General features: G+C 43.0%; 1 protein-coding gene across 1 annotated transcript in view; it reads left to right on the forward strand.

Annotated features, from left to right (window-relative positions):
- The window catches only part of CLN3 (CLN3 lysosomal/endosomal transmembrane protein, battenin), a 310689-nt gene that overhangs the window by 207124 nt on the left and 79989 nt on the right, over positions 1-23576 (forward strand). Inside the window, exon 11 of the mRNA XM_044085059.1 lies at positions 12004-12053. Within this exon, the coding sequence (XP_043940994.1) occupies positions 12004-12053 (50 nt within the window). The remainder of the gene's footprint in view (positions 1-12003; positions 12054-23576) is intronic.

Here is a 23576-nt window from a genome sequence, read left to right on the forward strand (position 1 = left end):
CGGACAAGCAAAGAAATCTAACACTTTACTTCCAACAGTTGTCTCTACGGTCCAGGCTGACTGCAAGGACAGTCCTTCAAGCCTTGGGGTTCATGGCATCTTGTATTCTGGTGCTTCCCAATGCCAAACTGCATATGAGGAAGCTACAATGGTATCTCAAAAGTGTATGGACTCAACACTGCCACGATTTGGACACTGTTATTCAGATAATACCTTGCATTCAAAAGGAATTTTTGTGGTGGGCTCAGGAATGTCACCTAAACAAGGGACTCTCTGTGACCCGACCAGAGGCGAGTCTGATCTTAACGACAGATGCCTCAGACAAGGCTTGGAGAGCACACCTCAATGGAAAATGGGTTCAAGACACGTGGCCTGCCAGACTTCAACATTTGCATATCAACTTGAAGGAGATGTTAGCAGTCCAATTTGCATTGAGGGCTTTCAAGGATCTACTTCACCCAGGACATGTGTTGATTCAAACCGACAACACAACTGTCATGTGGTACATCAACAAGCAAGGGGGAACCCATTCGTACCCTCTTTGCAGGCAAGCTATGATTTTGTGAAAGACTGCTCTCAGTTTGCACCTCACTCTTCAGGCAAGGTTTCTGCCAGGAGCACAGAACTCCTTAGCGGATGTTTTGAGCAGACAGATGGTGGATCCCCACGAGTGGAAGTTGGATCCTCATGTATTTCAACAGTTGACAGTGATTTGAGGGACTCCAGACATAGATCTGTTCGCTTCTCCACTAAATTTCCAGTTGCCAAAGTTTTGCACAAAAATGTTTCATCCAAAAGCTTGGAAAGTGGATGCTCTATCATTCAGTTGGAACAATCTTCACGTCTATGCCTTTCCTCCTCTGCCTCTCCTTCCCAAGGTGCTCTTGAAGGTCAGACAGGACAAGCCCTCCATGATTCTAATAGCTCCAGATTGGCCACGGCAGCATTGGTACCCTCTGCTGAGGAGTTTAGTACGGGAGCCCCCTTGGCCTTTGCCATCAATTCCACACCTTTTGTCCCAGGCAGGCAATCATTTCCTCAATATCAGGATACAGTCCCTGCATCTGACAGCCTGGCATATTCTGTTCTAGCACCTGGAGGGTCGCAGCTTCCTCAACAAGTTTTGAATGTCATTTTGGAGGCCAGAAGGCCTAGTACAAGGAAAGTTTATGCTGATAAATGGAGGAGATTTTTTATTTGGAGCAAAGCAAAGAGCTTTGATGTTTCAGGGCCTAATTTGAGTGTTTCACTTCAGTATCTTACAGAATTATTGGACAAGGGTTTGTCTTTCTCCTCTGTAAAAGTTCATGCTGCAGCCATTTCTGCTCACTATGACTGTGACCCACCATTATTCTCTCATCCTTTGTTTAAGCAATTTCTTAGAGGGGCAAAGAACATAAGACCCCAGTAGAGCTCCTACTCCTTCCTGGGATCTCAATTTTGTGTTGGAAAAACTCACTTTACCTCCTTTTGAACCTGCAGCTACATCTGAGTTGAAGTTTTTGTCTTGGAAGACTGCTTTTTTGTTGGCCATTACATCTGCTAGAAGGGTATCTGAATTACAGGCTCTAATGGCAGTTGAACCCTTCCTGATTTTTCATAAGGATAGGGTATCCCTGCACTAACCCTACTTTTATGCCTAAAGTGGTTTCAAATGTGGCCTTGAACCAATCTATTCATTTGCCTACATTTTATGCTGATCCCCAAAATAAAGGGGAGAAAATTTTACACACTTTAGATATTCACAGGCAGTTGCGTTATTATTTGAGCAGAACTAAAGGGTTCAGACAGTCTCAACAGTTATTTGTTTCTTTTGCTTTGGGCTCTCAGGGGAAACCTGTTTCAAAACAAACTATTTCTAAGTGGATTGGCCATTGTATTGCTTTTTGTTATTCTCATCATGGTAAGGAGATTCCGGCTGGAATTAGACCTCATTCCACTAGGGCTACTGCCACGTCTACTTCTTTTTTAAGGGGTGTAGCTACTAAAGATATTTTGGAAGCAGCTACTTGGAGTTCAGTGCACACTTTTTCTAAACATTACCATCTCCCTCTTTATTCCAAATCTAGGGCTGGGTTTGCCACTGCAGTTTTACAGGGCATGTTAGCAGCTCCCAATGCTTTATGATTTTGCCAACCTCCCTTTACCTTTGCTTTGGGATTCTACCCACAGGTTATGACTGCAGCAATGTGAGATGAAGAACATAGTACAGTTTTGTACCTACCATAAATGTAGATGTTCGAAGATCCACATTGCTGCAGTCCAATTTACCCTCCCTCCTTCCCCTCTGTAGTTTGGAGTGGTTGTGTGGTTTGGGTTGTAAATATTGTTTGTACATGGGTTTTGGAGGTTTTCTGTTTTTTGGCTATGGCCTTTCTTTTTAGGGCCTTCTGACATCTGGGGCAAGAAAGACTGAGGATATGATGTCGGTCATACGCTTTAATACCACGGCGTACTGACGTCAGATCTGAGCGACCATGACCGACGCCAGCCTAACACTTTGGTATTCGGGCCGACCGAGGACAGCGGACTACCCACAGGTTATGACTGCAGCAATGTGGATCTTCGAACATCTACATTTATGGTAGGTACAAAACTGTACTTTTCCCTCCCTCCTTCCCCTCTTGGGACAGGCCAATTGGCTAACACCTCCTCATACAACCTGATTGGGGTATTCATTCATGATGTATTTACTTGCACTACTGTATTTTGATTATATGGCATTGCTTTATTACACAAATTTATGTTTTGCCTTCCTTCTGGGGGCACCTGACATCTGGGGCAAGAAAAACTGAAGAAAATGGCGTCGGCTGGTTCTTTTATACCCCTGTCGCACTGACGTCAGGGAAGAAGCGACGACAACCGACGCCAGACCTAGACTTTGGAATTTGGCTGACCGAGGACCCGCCTGAAGGCAGGAGAACCCATCTGTTATGACTGCAGCTGTATTAGCACTCGAACATCTACATTTATGGTAGGTACAAAACTGCACTTTCTAAGCAGTGGCAGATTGGACAACAATAAGTATAGCTTTGGTGCATCATCAATACTAGCAAATCAAGTGGGCACAGTGTCATTTTTTAAATGTTGTGGGCTTTAGTGTGTATGTGTGTTGGAAGAGCTGCAACAGTAGGTGATTATTAAAGACAGAGACTTACGGACTGTGGAGAATGTTTCTTTATTTCAGAACCTGGTACATGGGTACTAGGCATGCCAAAAGTAGATTTTTTAAAACATAGCTTCTTTCCATTTGCAGTGGATGGATATTTATATTTAATGGACAATGCTAGCAGTATGAGTGTGGTCTTGTAGGGATCTGGAGGATGCCAAGTCTGCCACTGCCAATGTCTTGTAAAGTGACCTGGAAATGGATATTGGGATGTTACTGAAAAAATACAGTAAGTGGGCTTAGAAATATAGTTTAAATTTATTTCAGGTAGTCCAGATCCTGGTAGATTGTATCCCATTAGACTTAATTAGGGAGAGCTATCATTCCTGGGAAATAAGCAGCCATAGTTTCAATGAAAGTTCTGTGGTTGTTTGCAGATAGGAAGTTGCAGGATGTTGACGCAATGTGTTTTATTTATTATTTTTAATGCATTTGTCAGTTCAAAGCATGGTTTTCTTTGTTGCAAAAGAAGGCAGGATTGAATAAGCCATATAATGCTTAACTGACATTGATGGGATAGAAAGATTATAAGTGATGTATAATGTTTGCAGCTACAGTTGTTTCAGTGGTGTCTGTGATGCATAAATATTTTTAGGCCTGTGACCCACTTTTATTTTTCTCTTTCTCCAGATTTCTTGCTCTAAGGTTGAGAGATATGGTTCCATACTAAATCAGAAGGTTGTATTTACCTTGGAAGACTTTACAGTATAATTACGAGAAACAGAGCCTTTTTAATATATTTGCTTATTTCCAATATAAACTGCCATGTAACCTTGCAAATAACCTTCTTATTAAGCTAGTTTAATTCTTCTGGAATTGGCAAGTATGCTTCAATGGTTCAGATGTAAGCATAGAGTGCTAATGTGACAGCTCACTAAACTGTCATGTCTGTGAATAACATCTGCACAAATTAAAATGTCTGAATGTCAAATGGCTTTAGACTGGAGGGAAGTTGTATTTTTATTCCAGTATGTAGTATGATCTTCGAGATTTTTATGGATTTCTCATTGATTTACTTTTTGCTGAGCAGTTGTTTGCTAATTTATTGATGGTCCTTTTGGTGGTGGGAAATTGGATGGATGAGTCCATGTCTAGTATGATTTTTTTTTCAGATATTTTTACTTCCAGACAATTTCATTCAGTGAGTGTTTGTCATGTTAATACCGAAGTTGCCTATTTTAGAACTAGGGGCTCCTTTTGTGAGTGTGTGAAAGAGAGAGTGATTTAATATGTATACTGAATATATTTTTGCAAATGGAATTCTTAGTTATAGGCCCCTCTTCTTGGGCAAGTAGACTTGAGTAACCAATATTAGATCTTAGCCATCCAGCTAGGAAAGTTTAGTATGTGGATTTTCCACCTGGTTTGATGAAGGCTGTGCTACTTACTGAAAGAGTACATGTATGGCTATCCATCTAGTTGTTATGTTGCTGAACTACATTGTGTGATAATGAGGAGCTGTTTACAGAAGTTGAAGTTTTTGTGTCAAGAACCTGTCCATACAGAGTGGCTTGTTTATGTTGCAGTGAAGGCTGTGGTCTTTGTAGTGAATGTTTTAAGTATAACCAGTATTTATGAGGTGGAGGAAGACTTTTAAGGCAGGATCTTTCTTAGCCTAGAAAGCAAGCCAGTGATGAAATTTATAGGGGCCAGTGAGAGACGGAGGAAAGCAAGAAGCTTTTTGTCTGTCTGGATAACTACGTGAACTTAGTCCTTTGACCTTTTTTGTCAGAAATGGTTGTAGTCTTTCTTTTGGCAGGGTGTTTTGCTGGGCACATGCAGTAATGGCTCTTATAAAGGAAGAATACAGGGATGCTATGACCTCCTTGTCCCTGTATGAGATACCCTTACTAATGAGGTGGGCCATGTAAAAAGCTTTCCATACAAAGTCAGGTTTCTATCAACCTGGACACCCAAGCACCTCACAACGGATTGCGTGCTTACAACATTGTTATTAATGTGATAATTTGTGGGGATATCACTCTCCCCAAAGGGGATGATGATGCATTTTTGGCATTTAGCTTGAGGCCATGTTTCTGGCACCAGTCATTTGTTTAGGTGAGACCCTCTTGTAGCTTATTTAGAATTGTTTATTAAGTCAGTAATGTGAATTATTTACTTTATTGCAACATAACTAAGATGTCAGAGTTAACTGTTAGATTAGAGAATGTTCGAATGCACCTACAGTACAGCCAGGAGGTTGACTTAGGTTGCCAGTGGAAGTGAAAGAGTTAACTATATGATATATTTTATATGCGGCCCCAAGACCATTTCTGTTCACTCAATGCGGCCCCGCTAAGCCAAAAGGTTGGACACCCCTGACTTAAATACTGCACTTACTCAACATGCTGACATTGTTGATAGCACAGTTAGGCATCAGTGTACTTTTTTTAAACGTTCAGTTCTTTTAGTTTCTTGTCTTTCCTTTCTGCATTAGTTACTCAACACTGAGCATTTATTTCTTTGTGGGCAGGAGGACTTCAGTTTTTACCTTTCACTAGCACTAAACATGTCAAAGTATGGTGAAGCCTGCACTGTTCCTGCCCATACTTTCCCCAGTGTTGTCAGTCCCTTGCCTTTCATCAGAACCTTATTAATTTAAGCACTGGGCATGCCTGCTGCGCCCTTGCCCTGCACTTTACCTGTCCCTGTGGATAAATGAAAAGTTTCATTCCCCAGTGCTGTCATTTGTTCATTTCTCACCTGAACTAAATACAGGGAGCCCTACAATGTGTTACATGGCATTTAAACGATGCTTGGAAAATTGCCACAGAAAGATCACTGGGTTCCTTTAGTCAGTGTTTCAGTACATCACTACCGGCAGTGCTGTGCTTTTATTATTTGTTTGTGGGGCTCTGAGGTGACAGGAGAAAAGGAGATGTTCTTCATGTTTCACTGTTGCAGTCCTGACTTGTGGGGTTTCCCGCTGTGGAAGCCCTTGGCCAGCCCGACTGCCAGAGGGAAAAAAATCTCCCTCCTCCTATAACCAGTGGACATCCTTGACTGATGTCAGTGCACTTGGATATAAGTGAGTCTGCTGGCACTATGATTTCAGTTCTTTCTTGTTGTCGGAGCCCAAAGCAGAGTTCTAGTCAGTGCATCAGTCAAGTCCACACCAGAGAGCAAAGACTTCAGAAAGTTAAGTACCCTGTTGAGGAATCCTTTTCTCACTTTTTGACTAATGTTGGAGAAAAACAATAGTTATCTCCATTGTGTTAAACAGATTCCACACCAAGACTTTTCATTTTCTGTGTTACTTGCTTCGGCCCAGATCATGACATTCCCAACTGTCGTTTTTGCACCCAGTTTAATACTAGAACTATTAGACGTAGGGCCAAGATTTTAGCTAGGCACCTAATGAATCATCAGGTAGCCCCGTGTGCTATGGTGTCCATCAGTCTCTCCGAAGCTGATTTTCCTAAGTGTAAGAGGGAGAAGGAAAAAGTCCCCAGGCTTAGGGCCTCAGATGAAACCTTCACGCCATTGGCCAGTTCCCCCCAGACTTACTATTGCTGAAAAGGTGAGGCACTTTCGTAGCTCCCTTCCTTACCCGAGGTGATGGAGCAGGCCTCTGTTGAGACCCGTTTGGAGTCCCTCAACATCTGCTTAAGCCTTAGGACTTAGTTCATTGATTGGGTCCGGGACTGCTTTGCAAGTCTCTGCAAAGCAGTCCCGGACCCAACCAGCAAACTGAGTCCCAAGGCTTAAGCAGATGGTTGGGTCCAGGACTGCTTAAGCCTTAGGACTCAGTTCGTTAGTTGGGTCTGGGGCTGCTTTGCAGGTCTCTGCTTCTGGCAACCACACTACAGCAGATGATGCATTTGTGTAGCTCCAGGCCATTGCCAAAATACTGAGGGAGGTGGGCATCCATATTCCAGACATAACCAGGTATAAACTGAGGGCTACTCCTAAGAAAGTGGCTTCTTCTCAGCCCAGCCTAGGCCTACTGGCTCCCATTCATAGATAGAGTTATCAGCAGGACCTTGTAAGACTGGCTGAGGACCTTATTTCTACAGTTAGATCCAGGCACCTTCCAACTGAATTCTCCCCAAGAAAAAGAAAAAAACAGATCCCCTTCCAGAAGACCTTTTTGAATCGGAGGAGAATTCTGACCCAGGAGGATTCGGTCTTTAATGAAGGCCCTTCCATAGCCTCTTTTGAAGACTCTGATTCTGAGGAGAACCTATTTTCTGCTTCCCCTCCTGAGGATATATCATTTGGGAAAACTCTCCATACTTTGAGGAAACACTTCCATTGGGAAACCCAAGTTTACCCCCAGTCCAAGAAAAGGATAAGGGAATTTCTCAACCTTCCAGAACATAAACCCCTACCCGTTCTACCTGTTGTGGAGGTAGTGGATGATGTTTTCCAAGACTCCTCCTTGATGCCAAACTCCCTCCCTCCAGCCCCTAGAAAACCTGACAGATTTGATAGGGTCTTGGACTTTCACAAGCATCTGTTCAAAAATCCTACAGCTGATCCAAGTTCATGACCCTTGGCCTTAAAGGAGCCAAAGCTAGCTCCTCCAAAAACCCCTCGCCCATGGGTAAAGAAAGTAAAGCTCTGGACAGATTTAGCAAAAAGGTTTACAACTCTGCTACCTTATCTACAAGGGCTTTAAAATGACAGTTCCACATGATTAAATATCAGGAAACCTTACTGGATCAGATGAAGCAGAAGCTTATGACTAAAGAGAACAAGGCTCTATCCAATGAGCTACTTGACATTTGAAATACCAGTTTCCAGGTAGCAGAACACTCCCTACATGGTGGGCATGATGCTATGGAAGACTTCAGCAGGGCTGCAGCTACAAGCTCTGTTATTAGAAGGTACACTTGGCTGAGAGAACAGTCTCTCCATGAGCATGTTAAATCTAGTTTCCTGTACGCCCCTGTGGACAAGGACTTCCTGTTTGTCCCCAAGGCAGAGGCTGTACTCAAAAAAAAATGGAAGACAAGGCCAAGTCTAGTCTGTGCAGACTGTGCTGGATTTTCTGCAAGTGCAACCTCCACGTTTCAGTCAAAACTATCGTAAACATTGGCTCTTTCCTTCCCAATCCAAGGCTAGGCAAAGAAAGCCACAGAGGGTAAGGAGACAGAGACAGCACCAAAGACCTGGACAATGGCATTCAGAAACTTCTAGACCTCAGACCCCTGGCAGAGAACAACCATGACTCATCCATGGTAGCCCCCCCCCCACACTTCCCAATCTAGGAGGAAGGCCTGCACTGCTCCAAAAGAGTTGGTCCCTCATTACTTCAGACCAGTGGGCACTAAACATTGTATCAAAGGTATACAAACTCAAATTCAAGCGGCCTTTGAAGCCCTCAGGCTTCCCAGACATTCCACCAGACCAAAAGACAGAGGCATTGCCCCAAATACAGATGCTATGCGCTCAGGGCTCAGTGGGACCTGTTGCAGAACACCTGAAAGGAAGGGGTTTCTACTCCAGACTCTTCCTAGTTCCAGGAAGGAAGGCACATGGTGGCCCACACTGGATCTGTCTGCCCTCAACCAATTCCTCTATGTTCCAAAATTCAGGATGCTGACCCTTCAAAAACTTTTGCCCATGATCTTTCCAAAGGCATTGATGGTCACAATAGAGCTAAATGACACTTGCCTACATATTCCCATAGTGGACTCTCACAGAAGCTTTGTACACTTCAGAGCAGGTATCGGACACTGTCAGTTTTGTACTCTGACCTTTGGCTTATCTACCGCTCACAGGGTCTTCATAAAGCACTTAGCCCATCTGATTGCCTTCTGCAGAATAAAAGGTGTTTCAGATTTATCTTTATTTGGATGATTGCCTTATCCATGCTTCAAGTCTGACAAAACTCAACTCAGACTTGATATTCATCAAGAGCCATTTAGCCTCTCTGGGGTTCACAGTAAATTCTCAGAAATCCCATACAGACCCTTCAACCAAGATTGTGTTTCCCGGAGACCCTACTAGACTCTACCCTTCAAAAGACTTTCTTCTCTCGGGACAAGGTCTCGTTCCTGACTCTGTACTTCCAAAAAATCATGGTCATAGATTTCCTCACAACCAGAGTGTACCTCAGGGCATTTGGTTACATGGCCAGTTGCATCCTCGTGATCCCCCTGGTCAAGCTACACATGAGGAACCAAAGCTGGCACCTCAAGAATGTGTGGTGCCAACACGCACAACCCCTCTCAGCCAAGACCAAGCTGATCCCTTGCCGCAGCAAGGAATTTGCATGGTGGGCCCGGGCTTGGTCTCTCAACCTGGGTCTCCCCTTCAGATTCAGCCCCCCCAGGGGGTTAAATACTGACTGTGGATGCCTCGGAGGTAGTCTGAGGAGAACACTTCAATCACTTCAAGATCCAAGGGAAGTGGGATCACAAGTTCAAAGACAAACACATACATTTAAAAGTACTTGTGGCAGTCCAGAAGGGACAAGTAGCATTTGGAGAGAAATGGAAACCAGGGATGCTAGTAGTGAAAACGGACTGCATCATGGCATGTGGTACATAAACAAGCAGGGGGGATTCACTCGTATCCTCTCTGCCACCTAACAGTGGATGTTCTGGGAAGCAGCATACACACTGGGGTTGCATCTCTTGGCACAATACCTGCCAGGTGTGCACAACCAGCTAGCAGACCACCTCAGCACAAGCCTGTCAGATCCCCATGAGTGCGAACTGCATCGGGAAGCATTTCTCGGTATAGCCAACAAATGGAGGGTACCTCAGAAGGACCTTTTTGCCACCAAGGAAAGTGTTCAGCTGAAAACGTTTTTGCTTCAACTACAAAATAAGATCTGCCTGGAAGACAGATGCTTTCTTCTTCCCCTGAACAAGCGTCTTCATCTATGCCTTTCCCCCAATTGCTCTGTTCCCCAGGGTACTCCTAAAGATAACGGAAAAGGGGCAAAGGGTAAAACTATTAGCCCCAGACTGGTCCAGGCAGCACTGGTACCCTCTGCTACTGCGTTTAACCAGCACAAAACCATGGCAGCTGCCACAGAGATTGGACCTAAAGACACAGGATAGGGAAAGATTGTACACCCCAACCTGCAGACGCTAAAATTGTCAGCTTGGTGGATACCCTAACATTGGAGAGATCCTATCCTAGACAAACAGGTTCAGGATATTCTAAAAGAGGCCAGAATGCCTAGCACTAGGAAATCATACTAGGCTAAATGGAAACGATTCTCCCTTTGGTATGGCCAGAATGCACAGGATCCTCATCTGGCCAAGATCCTGGCATATCTAATCAGCCTCTTTGACAAATGCTGTCCTACTTCTCCATAAAAATTCATGCTTCGGCTATAGTTCCCAGTGCAGTCCTTCCCTCACCTTTCACTACGTCTGAATTCATCACAATATGGGGAAGCTTGTGCTTTCCTGTCTACACTGTACCTGCTTCTGTGATCACTAACCCAATGGCTTCAGTCCTCAGTTATGTCATTTTCTCACCTTTCACCAGTACTGTGTACTTTAAAGTGCAAGGACTCTTGCAGTATCTCTGCACAACATTGCAGATTTCCCTGCCTCCACACAGTACTAGTTTCTCAAAAGAGTGTTTAGTCCCCAATATGCACAGTCTCTTAAACTTTCATCAGTGCTAAATGCATCACTGTGTGACAAAACCTGTCCCACAGTGGCTTGTCTGTGTGAATAAGCAGAGGTATTCACTTCCTCGCTGCTCTCAGTCCCTTAATTTTCACCAATATTAAATGCATCACAGTGTGAGGAAACCTTCACTGACCCTGTTTCATGCTGCACTTGCCCCATGGATAAAAAGAGGGAGTCAGTCCCTCGTGTTTCATTAACACACTAAATACATCACTTTGGAGAAGCCTGCAGGGTACCCTCTATCCCCACACAATGTTTTTGTCCATGTGAATAAAAACAGGGTTTCATTCCTCATTGTCATTAGCCCCTCATGTTTCACCATTCCTGAATACATTATGGTGTGGGAAGCCTATGGTGTCGCACCCCATACTGTACCCATCCTTGTGACTAATAAAGGAGTTCAGTCCCCAGTGCTTTCAGTCCCTCATCTTTCATTGTCAATAAATGTGTCACACTGTTTGGAAGGTTGTACTTCTCCTGTCCCTGTAGTTAAAGCAGAAGGCTCAAGTCCACAGACACTGTTTGGAAGGTTGTACTTCTCCTGTCCCTGTAGATAAAACAGAGGGCTCAAGTCCACAGACACTGTTTGGAAGGTTGTACGTCTCCTGTCCCTGTAGCTAAAACAGAGGGCTCAAGTCCACAGACACTGTTTGGAAGGTTGTACTTCTCCTGTCCCTGTAAATAAAACAGAGAGCTCAAGTCCACAGACACTGTTTGGAAGGTTGTACTTCTCCTGTCCCTGTAGATAAAACAGAGGGCTCAAGTCCACAGACACTGTTTGGAAGGTTGTACTTCTCCTGTCCCTGTAGATAAAACAGAGGGCTCAAGTCCACAGACACTGTTTGGAAGGTTGTACTTCTCCTGTCCCTGTAGATAAAACAGAGGGCTCAAGTCCCCAGACACTGTTTGGAAGGTTGTACTTCTCCTGTCCCTGTAGATAAAACAGAGGGCTCAAGTCCACAGTGCTCATTCTCTCACATTTCATTACCACAAAGTTCATTGATAGGGAAAGGCACACATTGTACGTGGCCTTGTGGCTACTAAATGGGTAATTCTGGTCCTTTGTCAGTACTTCACGCTTTAGTGTAAACAAAGGATGACCTCACATAGTACTTAATATTTACCTTTGCTGTGGTGTTAAAGCAGTGAAACATGTAGCTGTTGCATTATTTTCTGTAATCTAACATATTCCTCTTTTTGTTTGTTTCTCCACCCAAAAAAAAAAAAAAACAGCAAGACAAGCTCCTGACTTGGCATTATCCGAGAAGCTGCGAATCACAAAGGTAAGCAAATGAACACACTTTGTAACATTTTTTTTCTTGTTTTGGTGGCTTTCAAGGCTCAGATACTGCAATGGTATTGGAACTTTGGATAATGTCTGATTACAGATGTTCATCGTGTTTCACTGTTGCAGTCATTACACTTGGGTTATTCTGCTGGCAGGCTACCCGCAATCGGCCTGAATTCCAAAGTCTAGGTCCAGCGTCTGTTGCTGTCGCCTCTTCCCTGACGTCAGTGCGCCAGGGGTATAAAAGATGCAGCCGACGCCATTTTCTCCAGTCTTTCTTGCCGTGCGGTGCCCGAAGCAAAAGCAGTTCGCAAGTGCCGGTCAGCCGACTCCTGAGATTTTTGAATTTGAATTTCAGGTCTTCAATAAAGCTAAGTACCCCGTTGGGGAAACTTTTTCTTGCTCCAGACTGATGTCAGTAAAAGTTAACAATTGTATTTCTTGTGGGAAGCAAATACCTCATAAGGATTTTCATTCTTATTGTATTCCTTGCCTAGGCCCTGACCACGACATTGCTAGTTGTCGTTTTTTTGCTAGATTCAACCAATGCACTATTAAGCGTCTGTTTGATTTTGCTTTACATTATTTTGGCCGAAGATTTAACTATATAATGCCATCAGAACAACCGACGACCGGAGTTCATAAAAAGCGCAAAGACAAAGAAAAGGACAGGCATCCGAGGTCCAAAACTGACGATGAAGCCTCTTCTAGGCCAGTCGCCGGTTCTCAGTGAGGTGCTTTTGCAGCCCCTGACGCCTGCTACCTCAGAGCCACAGGCCACTGACGACTCCCACGTGGAGCCAGCTAAGCCTCTGGATACTCAAGGTATTGGACACTCAGAAACTATTCCCTCAGATGGGTCCGGAGACGCTGGGCAGGCATCGGCTTCTGAGGGTGATTTCAGACCTACACAGTTGTATGTAAAGCCTACTTCAGCTTCCAAAGCAAAGACTAAAGCAGTTCTAAAGACAAAGAAACAAGTACAGCATTCTCCTGGACAGACTTCCATGCCTAAAAAACAGATGCTCAAAATGGCCGAACACCTAATTACCTTGATCAGATGTTCCCATCCACCTCCTGACAAGAGGCCTAGGCAAGAGACAAAATATGAATCTTCAGATCAGGTTTCCATTTCCTCTGACTCCTCCTCTAAACAGGAATACTCTCTTCCTCCTTATGAGGATTCTGATGCTGAAGAATCTATCCCTTCAGCCTCTCCGCCTTAGGATTATTCTTGTGGGGAAACCCTGCATACCATGAGGGAGCACTTCCACTGGGAGAGCCAAGACTACTCAGAATCTAAGAAAAGGCTTAGAGATTTTCTTTTATTACGTCCACACAGGCCTCTGGTTATTCCTCCTGTGTTAGACATTGTAGATGATGTATTTTCAGAGTCCGGCCTTTCTCCTCTTTACCCTCTGCCCCTGTTAAACCAGACAGATACTACAGGGTTCCAGATTCACATAAATTTCTTTATAAAAACCCTGCTGCTGACCCAGAAATTATTTCTCAGGGTCCCAAAGGGGTCAAAGCTTCTTCTGCAAAAAACCCTATCCCCTCTGATAGGGATTCAAGGGCGCTAGACAGATGGAGAAAAAAGGTTTACACTTCTGCTACTTTGGCTGTGAGGGCTTTAAATTGTCAATTTCATATACTTAAATATCAGCAATACTTAATGTCACTGCTAAAACAGAAAATGTTGTCAAATTCTGATTGTGCAGAAAATAAGGAAATACAGGATTTATTGCATGCAGCTGAACAAGTGGGAAAGCATACATTGCAATGTGGTTTTGATTCTCTGGAGGCCTCTTGCAGGGCTGCAGTTACGGGTTCTGTCATTAGGAGGCATGCTTGGTTAAAGGAACAGAATCTGCCTGATCATGTTAAAGCAAAATTATTAGATGCTCCATTACAGCATGATACTTTATTTGGTGTTAAAGAAAATGGAGAACAAAGCGAAATCTATGCAAACAGTAAAGGATTTCTTACAGGTACAGCCACCCAGATTTAGCAGGAACTGGCCTACAAAGAATTGATCCTTTCCAGTGTCAGACAGGCCACAAAGAGGCAGATACAGATGCCCCAGAGGCAGATCCCAGCCCCAGGGCTCATACAGGCCTAAACAGTGGGACGCTTCTACCTCCAGAAGCGGAGAAGACAAATCACAGCCATACAGGAAACAGTCCCAATGACTTTCCTCTGCCAGCACCAAGCACTTATCTTTTGGTAGCCCCCTTAGGGGGAAAGCTAGCACTTTTTTCTCAAAATTGGCACGTGATCACCCAGGACAAATGGGTCTTGACTATAGTGTCCCAGGGCTACAGGTTCCACTTTCACACCCTGCCAAGGGCAAAGGGTATGCCAGACCTGCCACACAATCAATGGGCAGAGGCACAAAAACACGTTTCATCCCTCATGGACATGAGGGCCATTCAGCAAGTACCATAGCAAGAGCAGAGACAAGGATTTTGCTCAAGACTTTTCTTGGTACCCAGAAAGGACAAAGCCTGGAGACCAATAGTGGATCTGTCTATTCTAAATACATTTCTGGACGTCCCAAAATTCAAAATGTTGACTCTGCAGCAGCTTCTGCCCATGCTGGGCAAGAAGGCTTGGCTTGTAACTTTGGACCTAAAAGAGGCATACCTGTATATCCCAATCAGACAATATTGCAGAAGATACCTCGGATTCATAGCTGGCTCAATGCACTACCAATTCTCTGCACTGCCCTTTGGCTTATCTACTTTGCCCAGGGTCTTCACAAAATGCCTGGCACCAGTAATCGCATTTTTCAGACAAAGAGGAATTCAAATATATCCTTATTTGGACGATTGCCTTATTCAAGCAGAAAACAAGGACAATCCTGCTAAAGCATCTGGTGTTTGTAAAAAGATTATTAATTTGCCTAGGGTACACAGTAAACGAAAATATATCAATACTAGTACCCTCTCAAGAGATAATATTCCTGGGTGCAAGCTTAAATACAACTGCCCAGATGGCTTATCTCACACCAGACAAACAAAGGCAACCGACTTCTTACTTCCAAATGTTGGCAACAAAGACCCAGTTATCTGCAAGAAAAATTCTGCAGGCCTTGGGCTTAATGGCATTCTGCATTCTGCTAATTCCATATGCTAGACTGCATATGAGGAAACTACAATGGTATCTAAAAAGTGTTTGGACTCAACATTGTCGCAGTCTGGAAACATTAATTACCCTAATTCCTTGCCTGCAACAGGAGTTTCGATGGTGGGCACAGGCCTGTCACCACAACAAGGGACAGCCATTCACCCTGCCCACAGCCAGGCAGTCAATAACAACAGATGCATCAGATTATGACTGGGGGGCTCACAGGGCAGGAAAATGTATTCAGGGCTCATGGCCCACAAGCCAAATGCATCTTCATATAAATCAAAAAGAGATGCTATCTGTTCAAAATGCCCTGACAGCTTTCAAGGATCTACTTCATCCAGGACAACTACTGATAAGGACGGACAATACTACAGTCATGTGGTACATAAACAAGCAGGGAGGCATACATTTCTACCCCCTCTGCTGACAAGCCATGACTTTGTGGGACACAGCATTGACTTATCAAGTACACCTGCAAGCACAATTCCTGCCAGGAAAGAAAAATACTCTGGCAGATGAACTAAGCAGAAATCTCACGGATCCCCACGAGTGGAAACTGGATCCACAAGTCTTCAGCATGATGATAAAGAAATGGGGATGCCCAGAAATAGATCTATCTGCCTTCCCTCACAACTGCCAACTACAGACATTCTGCACAAGGACTTATCACAAGCAAGCATGGAAAGTGGATGCTCTATTATTCAGCTGGAAAACCCTAACAGTATATGCTTTTCCTCCTCAAGGTACTCCTAAAGGTCAGACAAGAGAAGCCAAAAATGATTCTGATTGCCTGAGACTGGCCCCGCCAGCACTGGTACCCAATCCTAAAGAGCTTGTCTCAAGGCCCAGCCTGGAAATTGCCTCTAATTCCTCACTTACTGACCTAACGAAACAATCAGATCATGCACAGCCAACTCAGAACTCTAAATCTGGCAGCATGGTGGATAATGTAGCCATTCAGAACACACCTCTCTCTAAAGCAGTGATGGATGTTATTTTGGAGGCCAGGAGGCCCAGTACCAGAAAATCTTATGCAGAAAAATGGAAAAGATTCTGTGCTTGGAACCAGGCACAAGGAATTGACACGTTTGTACCAAATATTCCTCAGATTTTACAATACCTAACTGAGATGCTGGACAAAGGCCTATCCTTTTCATCAATTAAAATCCATGCCTCTGCCATTTCAGCTCATTACAATACGGAACCACCTATTTTTTCACATCCGTTGCTAAGGCAGTACTTCAGAGGGGCCAAAAACATAAGACCCCCAAGGAGAGCACCACTACCTGCATGGGACCTCAACTATGTCTTGGAAAAACTCACACTGCCGCCTTTTGAGCCAGCCAATACAGCTGAAATAAAGTTCTTATCTTAGAAAACAGCTCTGCTCCTAGCAATAACCTCTGCAAGACGAGTCTGAGTTACAGGCACTAATGGCTGTGGAACCTTTTATCATTTTCCATCCAGATAGGGTTTCTCTGAGGACGAACCCGACGTTTATGCCTAAAGTAGTGTCCAGTGTGGCCCTTAACCAAACCATTCATTTGCCTACTTTTTATCCTAACCCACAGAATAAGGGTGAGAGACTCCTGCATTCTTTGGACATGCACAGACAGCTATGCTTCTACTTGGACAGAACTAAAGCTTTCAGAAAGACTGAGCAACTCTTAGTGGCATGTGCTGCAGGATCACAAGGAAAGGCTATCTCAAAGCAGACTATTTCAAAAAGATAGGCCCTGCATTCGTTTCTGTTATTTACAACATGGCAAATCAGTGCTTAAGGGCATTAGGCCACATTCTACCAGAGCAGCAGCCACTTCAGCAGCCTTCCTCAGAGGAGTACCAACCAAAGACATTTTAGAGGCTGCAACCTGGAGTTCAGTGCACACTTTTACCAAGCACTACCACTTACCTCTCTACTCTAAATCCAGAGCAGGCTTTGCCACTGCAGTTCTGCAGGGTCTTTTATAGCCTCTCCTAATCCTATTTAGACCCAGCCACCCAACCTCTGCTTTGGGATTCAACCCAAGTGTAATGACTGCAACAGTGAAACACGATGAACATAGTACAGTTGTGTACCTACCATAAATGTAGATGTTCAAGTGTATTCACTGTTGCAGTCCAGGTTACCCACCCACCATCCGCCTTTTCTTGCTGGGACTTATCTGTACTTCTCTATCCTATACAACCTATGTGGTGTATTTGCTTGTATATGAAGGAAATGTTTATTTTAGTGCATGCATACTTATTGGCATAATATTTAGCCTACCTATTTGGGGGCACCTGACATCTGGGGCAAGAAAAACTGAAGAAAATGGCGTCGGCTGCATCTTTTATACCCCTGGCGCACTGACATCAGGGAAGAGGCGACAGCAACGGATGCTGGACCTAGACTTTGGAATTCAGGTCGACTGCGGGTAGCCTGCCAGCACGATATCCCAAGTGTAATGACTGCAACAGTGAATACACTCGAACATCTACATTTATGGTAGGTACACAACTGTACTTTTTCAGTGCAGAGTAAACATGAGATAGTCTTCTGTTCCCAAACTGTGTGTTTCTCTACCTTTTTTCTGGCTGTGTAGCCCTGTTTAATTTCTAAAAGTGGGGAGAGAGCATATTTTGTTGCTGTGGGCTGTCTTAGTGGGTGATTGAAGACGCATGGCTAGGGAAGGTATGGGGGGGGTGGATAAAAAGTTGCAGTCTTTCTGTGAAGTGCTCAATCTCAGACACTAGCAGTTTGAATCAAGGGATAAACTTTCATGAGGTGTGATTTTAGTGCATCTGGAAGCGACTCGTTCTAAAGGGAAATCATCAGTTTGTCTGATGGCTAGCTCTGTGATGATGTAAAACTGACCAAAGTGTAACTTAATTGAATGAGACTGAAATGGGGAGAAAAACCCTTACTGTGAGGTGCAGTGACATGGTTTATAGTAGGTAGGTGCATGGGTGCAGCCACCTACCTTTACATATGGGGGGGTTCCTGTTTATAAAAAAAAAATGTAGTGTAATGACTACATTTGGAAATTTCATATTGAATTATGTCTGCACGGTTGTCCTGCACTGCAGTTGTTGCTCACTGAGCTCTCCATCAGCCGATGGTAGGTTTATAAGAGGTTACTTACACTTTCTCGTAATAATGTTGCCACCAGCAGCATTGAGGGTTTTCCACATTTAACTGATTTCTGCAGTCTTCTGTAAACCTTCACTTTTTGTCAGTCTTCTCTGATCTTTCCTCATATGCATGTCCCCCTATCATATTTCATGATTAAATGCTGTCTAGCTTTTAGAAAAAAGTTTCTCCAGAAGCCTGCAGCACAGACCTTGTGAAACTGTGAAAGGAGAACGAGCATAATAGAAACAGATAACAGGCCGTGTAGTCTCTCAGGTGTGAACTAGGAAGTATATCATAGCAACTCTGTGTGTGTGTGTGTGTGTGTGTGTGTGTGTGTGAGCATGCATGCATGCATGTAAGTGAGAGGATGGATTGGTTTAATGAGCATAATAGAAGCAGATAGGCCATGTAGTCTCTCAGGTGTGAACTAGGAAGTATATCATAGCGACTCTGTGTGAGAGAGTGTGCGTGCATACATGCATGTAAGTGAGAGGATGGATTGGTTTAACGAGCATAATAGAAACAGATAACAGGCCATGTAGTCTCTCAGTGTGAACTAGGAAGTATATCATAGCGAGTGTGTGTGTGTGTGTGTGTGTGTGTGTGTGTGTGTGTGTGTGTGTGTGTGTGTGTGTGCGTGCATAAGTGAGCAGATGGATTGGTTTAATGAAGAAACAATTGCTCTTGGAACAGATATGACAAGACTGATGTAGAAAAAGCTGCTGAAAAGTTTGCCAAGTCCTTAGGACAGATAGTTCAACTGTTAACTAAGGAGTATCACTTGAGACTAGCTAAGAGAATGTCTAGTCAGTATCACTAGAAACTGCATAGTTGAGAGAAACTCTAGTCAAATAGGGTAAGATAGCCAGCCCTTTTCTGCTGTTATGTTCTTTCATTTTTCTTTTTTCCTGTTGGCATACTTTTCTTCCCTTTGTTGTTCATTTGTACTGTAAGTGAGAATACTTCACTCTTGATAACACTTGTACTGTGTTTCTCCTACCAGTGTTTACAATGCAGATGGATGGCTTAACACTGTAGAGGCAAACGGACAGCTGCCGACTTAACATTGTTAGATAAAAGAAGAATACAGTTTCACAGGGGGCAAGCACTCCTCGTACACCCAGACATCTTTCTAATTCTGCGGTTATGTAGCCTAAAGGATAAGGAAATATTTTGCTTATCCCCACTGTTCCTTTACCATGCCTAAGTGTTCCTTCTTTAAGCAAATTTATTTACTTACATTTATTTACTGGGAAAGTCCGACTGGGCCAGAAGCCCATTTTCAGTGGAAGTCCGGAAGGAAAAGCTCCACAGAAATATAAGCAAAATACAATAATTAGTACAATAGTATGCATACAGTAAGATGCAGAATACACATCATCTAGTTAGACTATACAAAGAATGCGTAAATTGTAACCCAAAGTGTGACCCTGGAACACAGTGACCTGAAGAAACTAGACAACTGCAAGGTTTAAATGAAAATTAAATTATTCTTTATTTGTGAACTGGCTAAGCACTTTTATCTTAAAAAGTACAAGGACTTCATCAGAACCACAAACTTAACCACACTCTTCTCCTTAAATACATAAATTAAAAATATACGATCTAAAACCATTGGATTAATCAATTAAATATTTAAATCATACAAATCATTCAAATAATTTAAATTAAATCATTTGCATAAAACCCTTCTATAAAAGTTATTATTGATAAAAAAAAATAGCAACATATGAAGTTAAATGAAACATTTCAATGCTAAAATACATTTTGTATTAAATACATAGTAAATACAGTAAATACACTGTCGTTATACAAAAGTAAAATGCTACAGCTAGGGTGCACTCGACATCCTGCACCTCTTATCTGACGTCGGTTGTAAATGGATGTTTGGCATAATGCTGATGTCACCACGCATCCACCTGAGAACTTTTCTGCCACCTGTGTTGACTACCAGCTCCGGTCATCACTAAGAAGTGTTTTTCTACATCCAACTCCAGATAAGTATACCATAGGGGATTTCTAATCTTTTCTTGCTACTGCTTTGGGTTTCTTGTCAGGTAGGAAGGGCAAGTGTAGGTGTGGAAGGCAAATTCCACATAAGGACTCACATGAGCTCTGCCTATTCTGTCTAGGCCAAGAACATGACCATACCACATGTAGTATCTGTCAGGCCTTTATCCCCAAAACCCTTAGAAGCTGTCTAGCAGCTTTGAATTTATACCTTGAGAACCAAAGGCTTAAACATCTACCCGCATGTATGGACCAGACATTGGTACCCTCAGAAGAGTCCCCAGTCAAGAAGGCCAAAAAGAGCAGGCCTGAACTGACTGCTGCATCCTCCACTCCAGCCGTGCCTCTTGATGCCAGTGAAGGCTTGGAGTCCAAGCCGGAGTCCTCGGAGCTTCCTTTGGTGGAAGTCCCAGAGGAAACTATTTTGTTGCCAGAGGTCACATCCTGGAGGGAAACTCAGGCATCCGAGTCGGTCACTGAGGGGGATCCTAGGCTCATTATTTCTGAGGGACCACATGGGGTTTCTCAAGATTGTGGTTCACGAAGACATAGAATCGGACTTCATGGAGTGCAGGCCAGCATCAGGCCCTCCTTCCCCTCCCAACATTTTTCTCAACAGTCTCCACCAGATTCTCGTAGGAAGAGAAAACAGAAGACTAAGCATATTTCCCAAGCTCTGCCTTCTTCGAGTGTCGAATAGCCCCCGGGCAGGCCTTTATCTAAGGCCTGCTCAACACTTTCCTGGCTTTACGTCTGGGCCCAATCCCTACTCGGGCCCCTACGGCCTCTACCTCCAAGGGAGCAATCCCTGATGACCCTTCTGCAGAAGAGGATTCTTCAGAAGGTGATGATGAATCCCTCAGACCCTTCTGCAGAAGAGGATTCTTCAGAAGGTGATGATGAATCCCTCACCTACTCCTCACAGATGGCTTCTCCCCTGGGGTATGCCTTCCCAGAGGAGGAGTCCAGTGGCACAGATTCCCCGGGTGAGGATCTCACCTTTGGTAAGACCATCACTAAGATGCAAGATTTGTTTTAAATGGGATAGCAGAAGGGAGCATTGGTAGTATAAATACATTTTTCTGTGTAGCATCACTTTAAACTTTTAAAGTTTAGCAGCTGTAAGCTTTAAAACACACACACACACACACACATATATATATATATATATATATATATATATATATATATATATACATATATATATATATATATGTATATGTAGTCATCTAGTCCAGGAGCTTTATCAGCCAACAGTCTAAGCTCCCACCGTAGTTCTGTATAGTCGACTATAGTTTCCCAAAGCCCCCCCCCCCCCAGAGATTCACTTGAACCCATTCAAGTACTGCAAATTTGAAATTTACGTGACCCTTGCATGCCTTTGAATGTTTATGCAGAGCATTTATTTTTATTGCACATCATAATAATGCTCATATATCCTTTTATACAAAGACCTTTCAGTTTTGCCTATGCAAAACGCATCACACTTCATACATGAACTAATATACACCACTCTCTTAGTTACAGTTACTTTTCTGGACCAGTAGGAATAATATTATCATGAACCTTAACTGTATTACCTACCAAAGTTTGGGAACATTGACTACAGTGCCCACATTTATTCATATTAAAACTAGTAGAAGGTGCATCATAAAAAACATTGTTGTCTTTGAATTTTTCCAGATTATCTTTGAAGTTTCTTCCTCTTTTGTATACAAACTGAGGGTGAGTCCCTAACATTTCTACTGTCCCCAATCAAAATTAAACATACTCCAATTGTTCTGTACAATTCTTTTAATGTCCTGACTATCAGGGAAATATTTCAGAACAAAAACTGTATTGAATAAACAATCTGAGTTGTCAGTGGCAGTTTGTGTAGTCACCGTAGCACCAGTATTCCCATTGCTTCGTACAAGTTTAAATCTCTGGTGTCTCCCCATTTTTACTTCATTCCTCAACTGATCATTTTCGTCAGGTACTCTTTCTAAAACCATGTGTGTCAAGATGCAACACCGAATATCAAACTCAAGATCATCCAAAAGCGGTTTACTATCAATATTGCGAAAGGCAAAACATTTTCTGTTCGCAATATCGAAGTAAATCACCGAACCCGGAATCTCAACTGCTACACAATGTCGATCCAAATGGTCAACACATTTGCGTCGGCATTGTCACTGAAAACTTCACATGATGTCTGTATAGGAGCTAATGCAAATCAAACTCCTATATGACATACCACGTTCTTGCATGTTGCACTCCCCACATCCCCTTAATTAGTTAATAATATATTCCAACTCTGAGATCTCACTACAGTGGGGATGTGAATGAATTTCCAATCCTCACTGTACTGCGATCTCCGTACAGTTTTTGAACACACTTATGTGAATGCACTACTGCATAGACTTGACTTTGTGCAAACGACAATCTGATTTTTGGCAGCATACGTGCCGACAGCTTGTCATTCGCACAGTTGATAGTAAACCTCCAAAAGCATCCTAGCCAACCTTACAAACTGTCCTTTAACAAGACCCTTTCTCTGAAATAAAGGAAGACAGTTATTGAAGTGTAAGTATCAATTTGAGAATGTTGGTTTCCTAAAATTATTGGAAGTAATACCACCCCCCTCATTTCTCTCCAGTAAAACATCCAAATAGTCGATACTGTTGTCTGAACAGTGGTAAGTAAACTTTAAAAATTCAGTAGAGGAATTAATATGGTTAACAAGTTCTTCAAGTGATTCATAATAGTATTCCAAAAAAGAAAAATATCCTCCAGAAATGACCATACAGTTTCCAACAATTTTGAAACCTGGAATTAAACACATTTATTTTCCCAGGAGAGCATAACAAAGTTAGCATATAAAGGTGCACAAATAGCCCCCATAGCTACACCTTTCCTATGCTTAAAAAGTTCCCCTTCAAAATATATAAAATTGTTGTGCAACACTAATTCCATCAATTCAGTAACCAGATGGACTTCCCTGTTATTCAGAAAAGAAATAGTAGAAACAATATCTGATAAATATTCTAAACCAATATCATTCAGAATTGTAGAAAATAAATCAACCACGTCAATGGTGAAAAAAATAAAATCATCCTTAAAAAAATATTCCTCAATTTACGCAGAAAATCCCATGAGTTCTTTATAAGATGTGGAACATTTTTCATATGTAGGGCTTCCAATTTCTTATCTGTTTAAGCAGCTAGGGAGCAGGTGATCTGAAGTAGTTACTTCATTTGTTCTGCAACCTGTGGGTATCTG

The sequence above is a fragment of the Protopterus annectens genome, chromosome 10.part0 (genome assembly GCF_019279795.1).
Source record: "Protopterus annectens isolate FY-2018-M chromosome 10.part0, PAN1.0, whole genome shotgun sequence".
Lineage (NCBI taxonomy): Eukaryota > Metazoa > Chordata > Ceratodontiformes > Protopteridae > Protopterus > Protopterus annectens.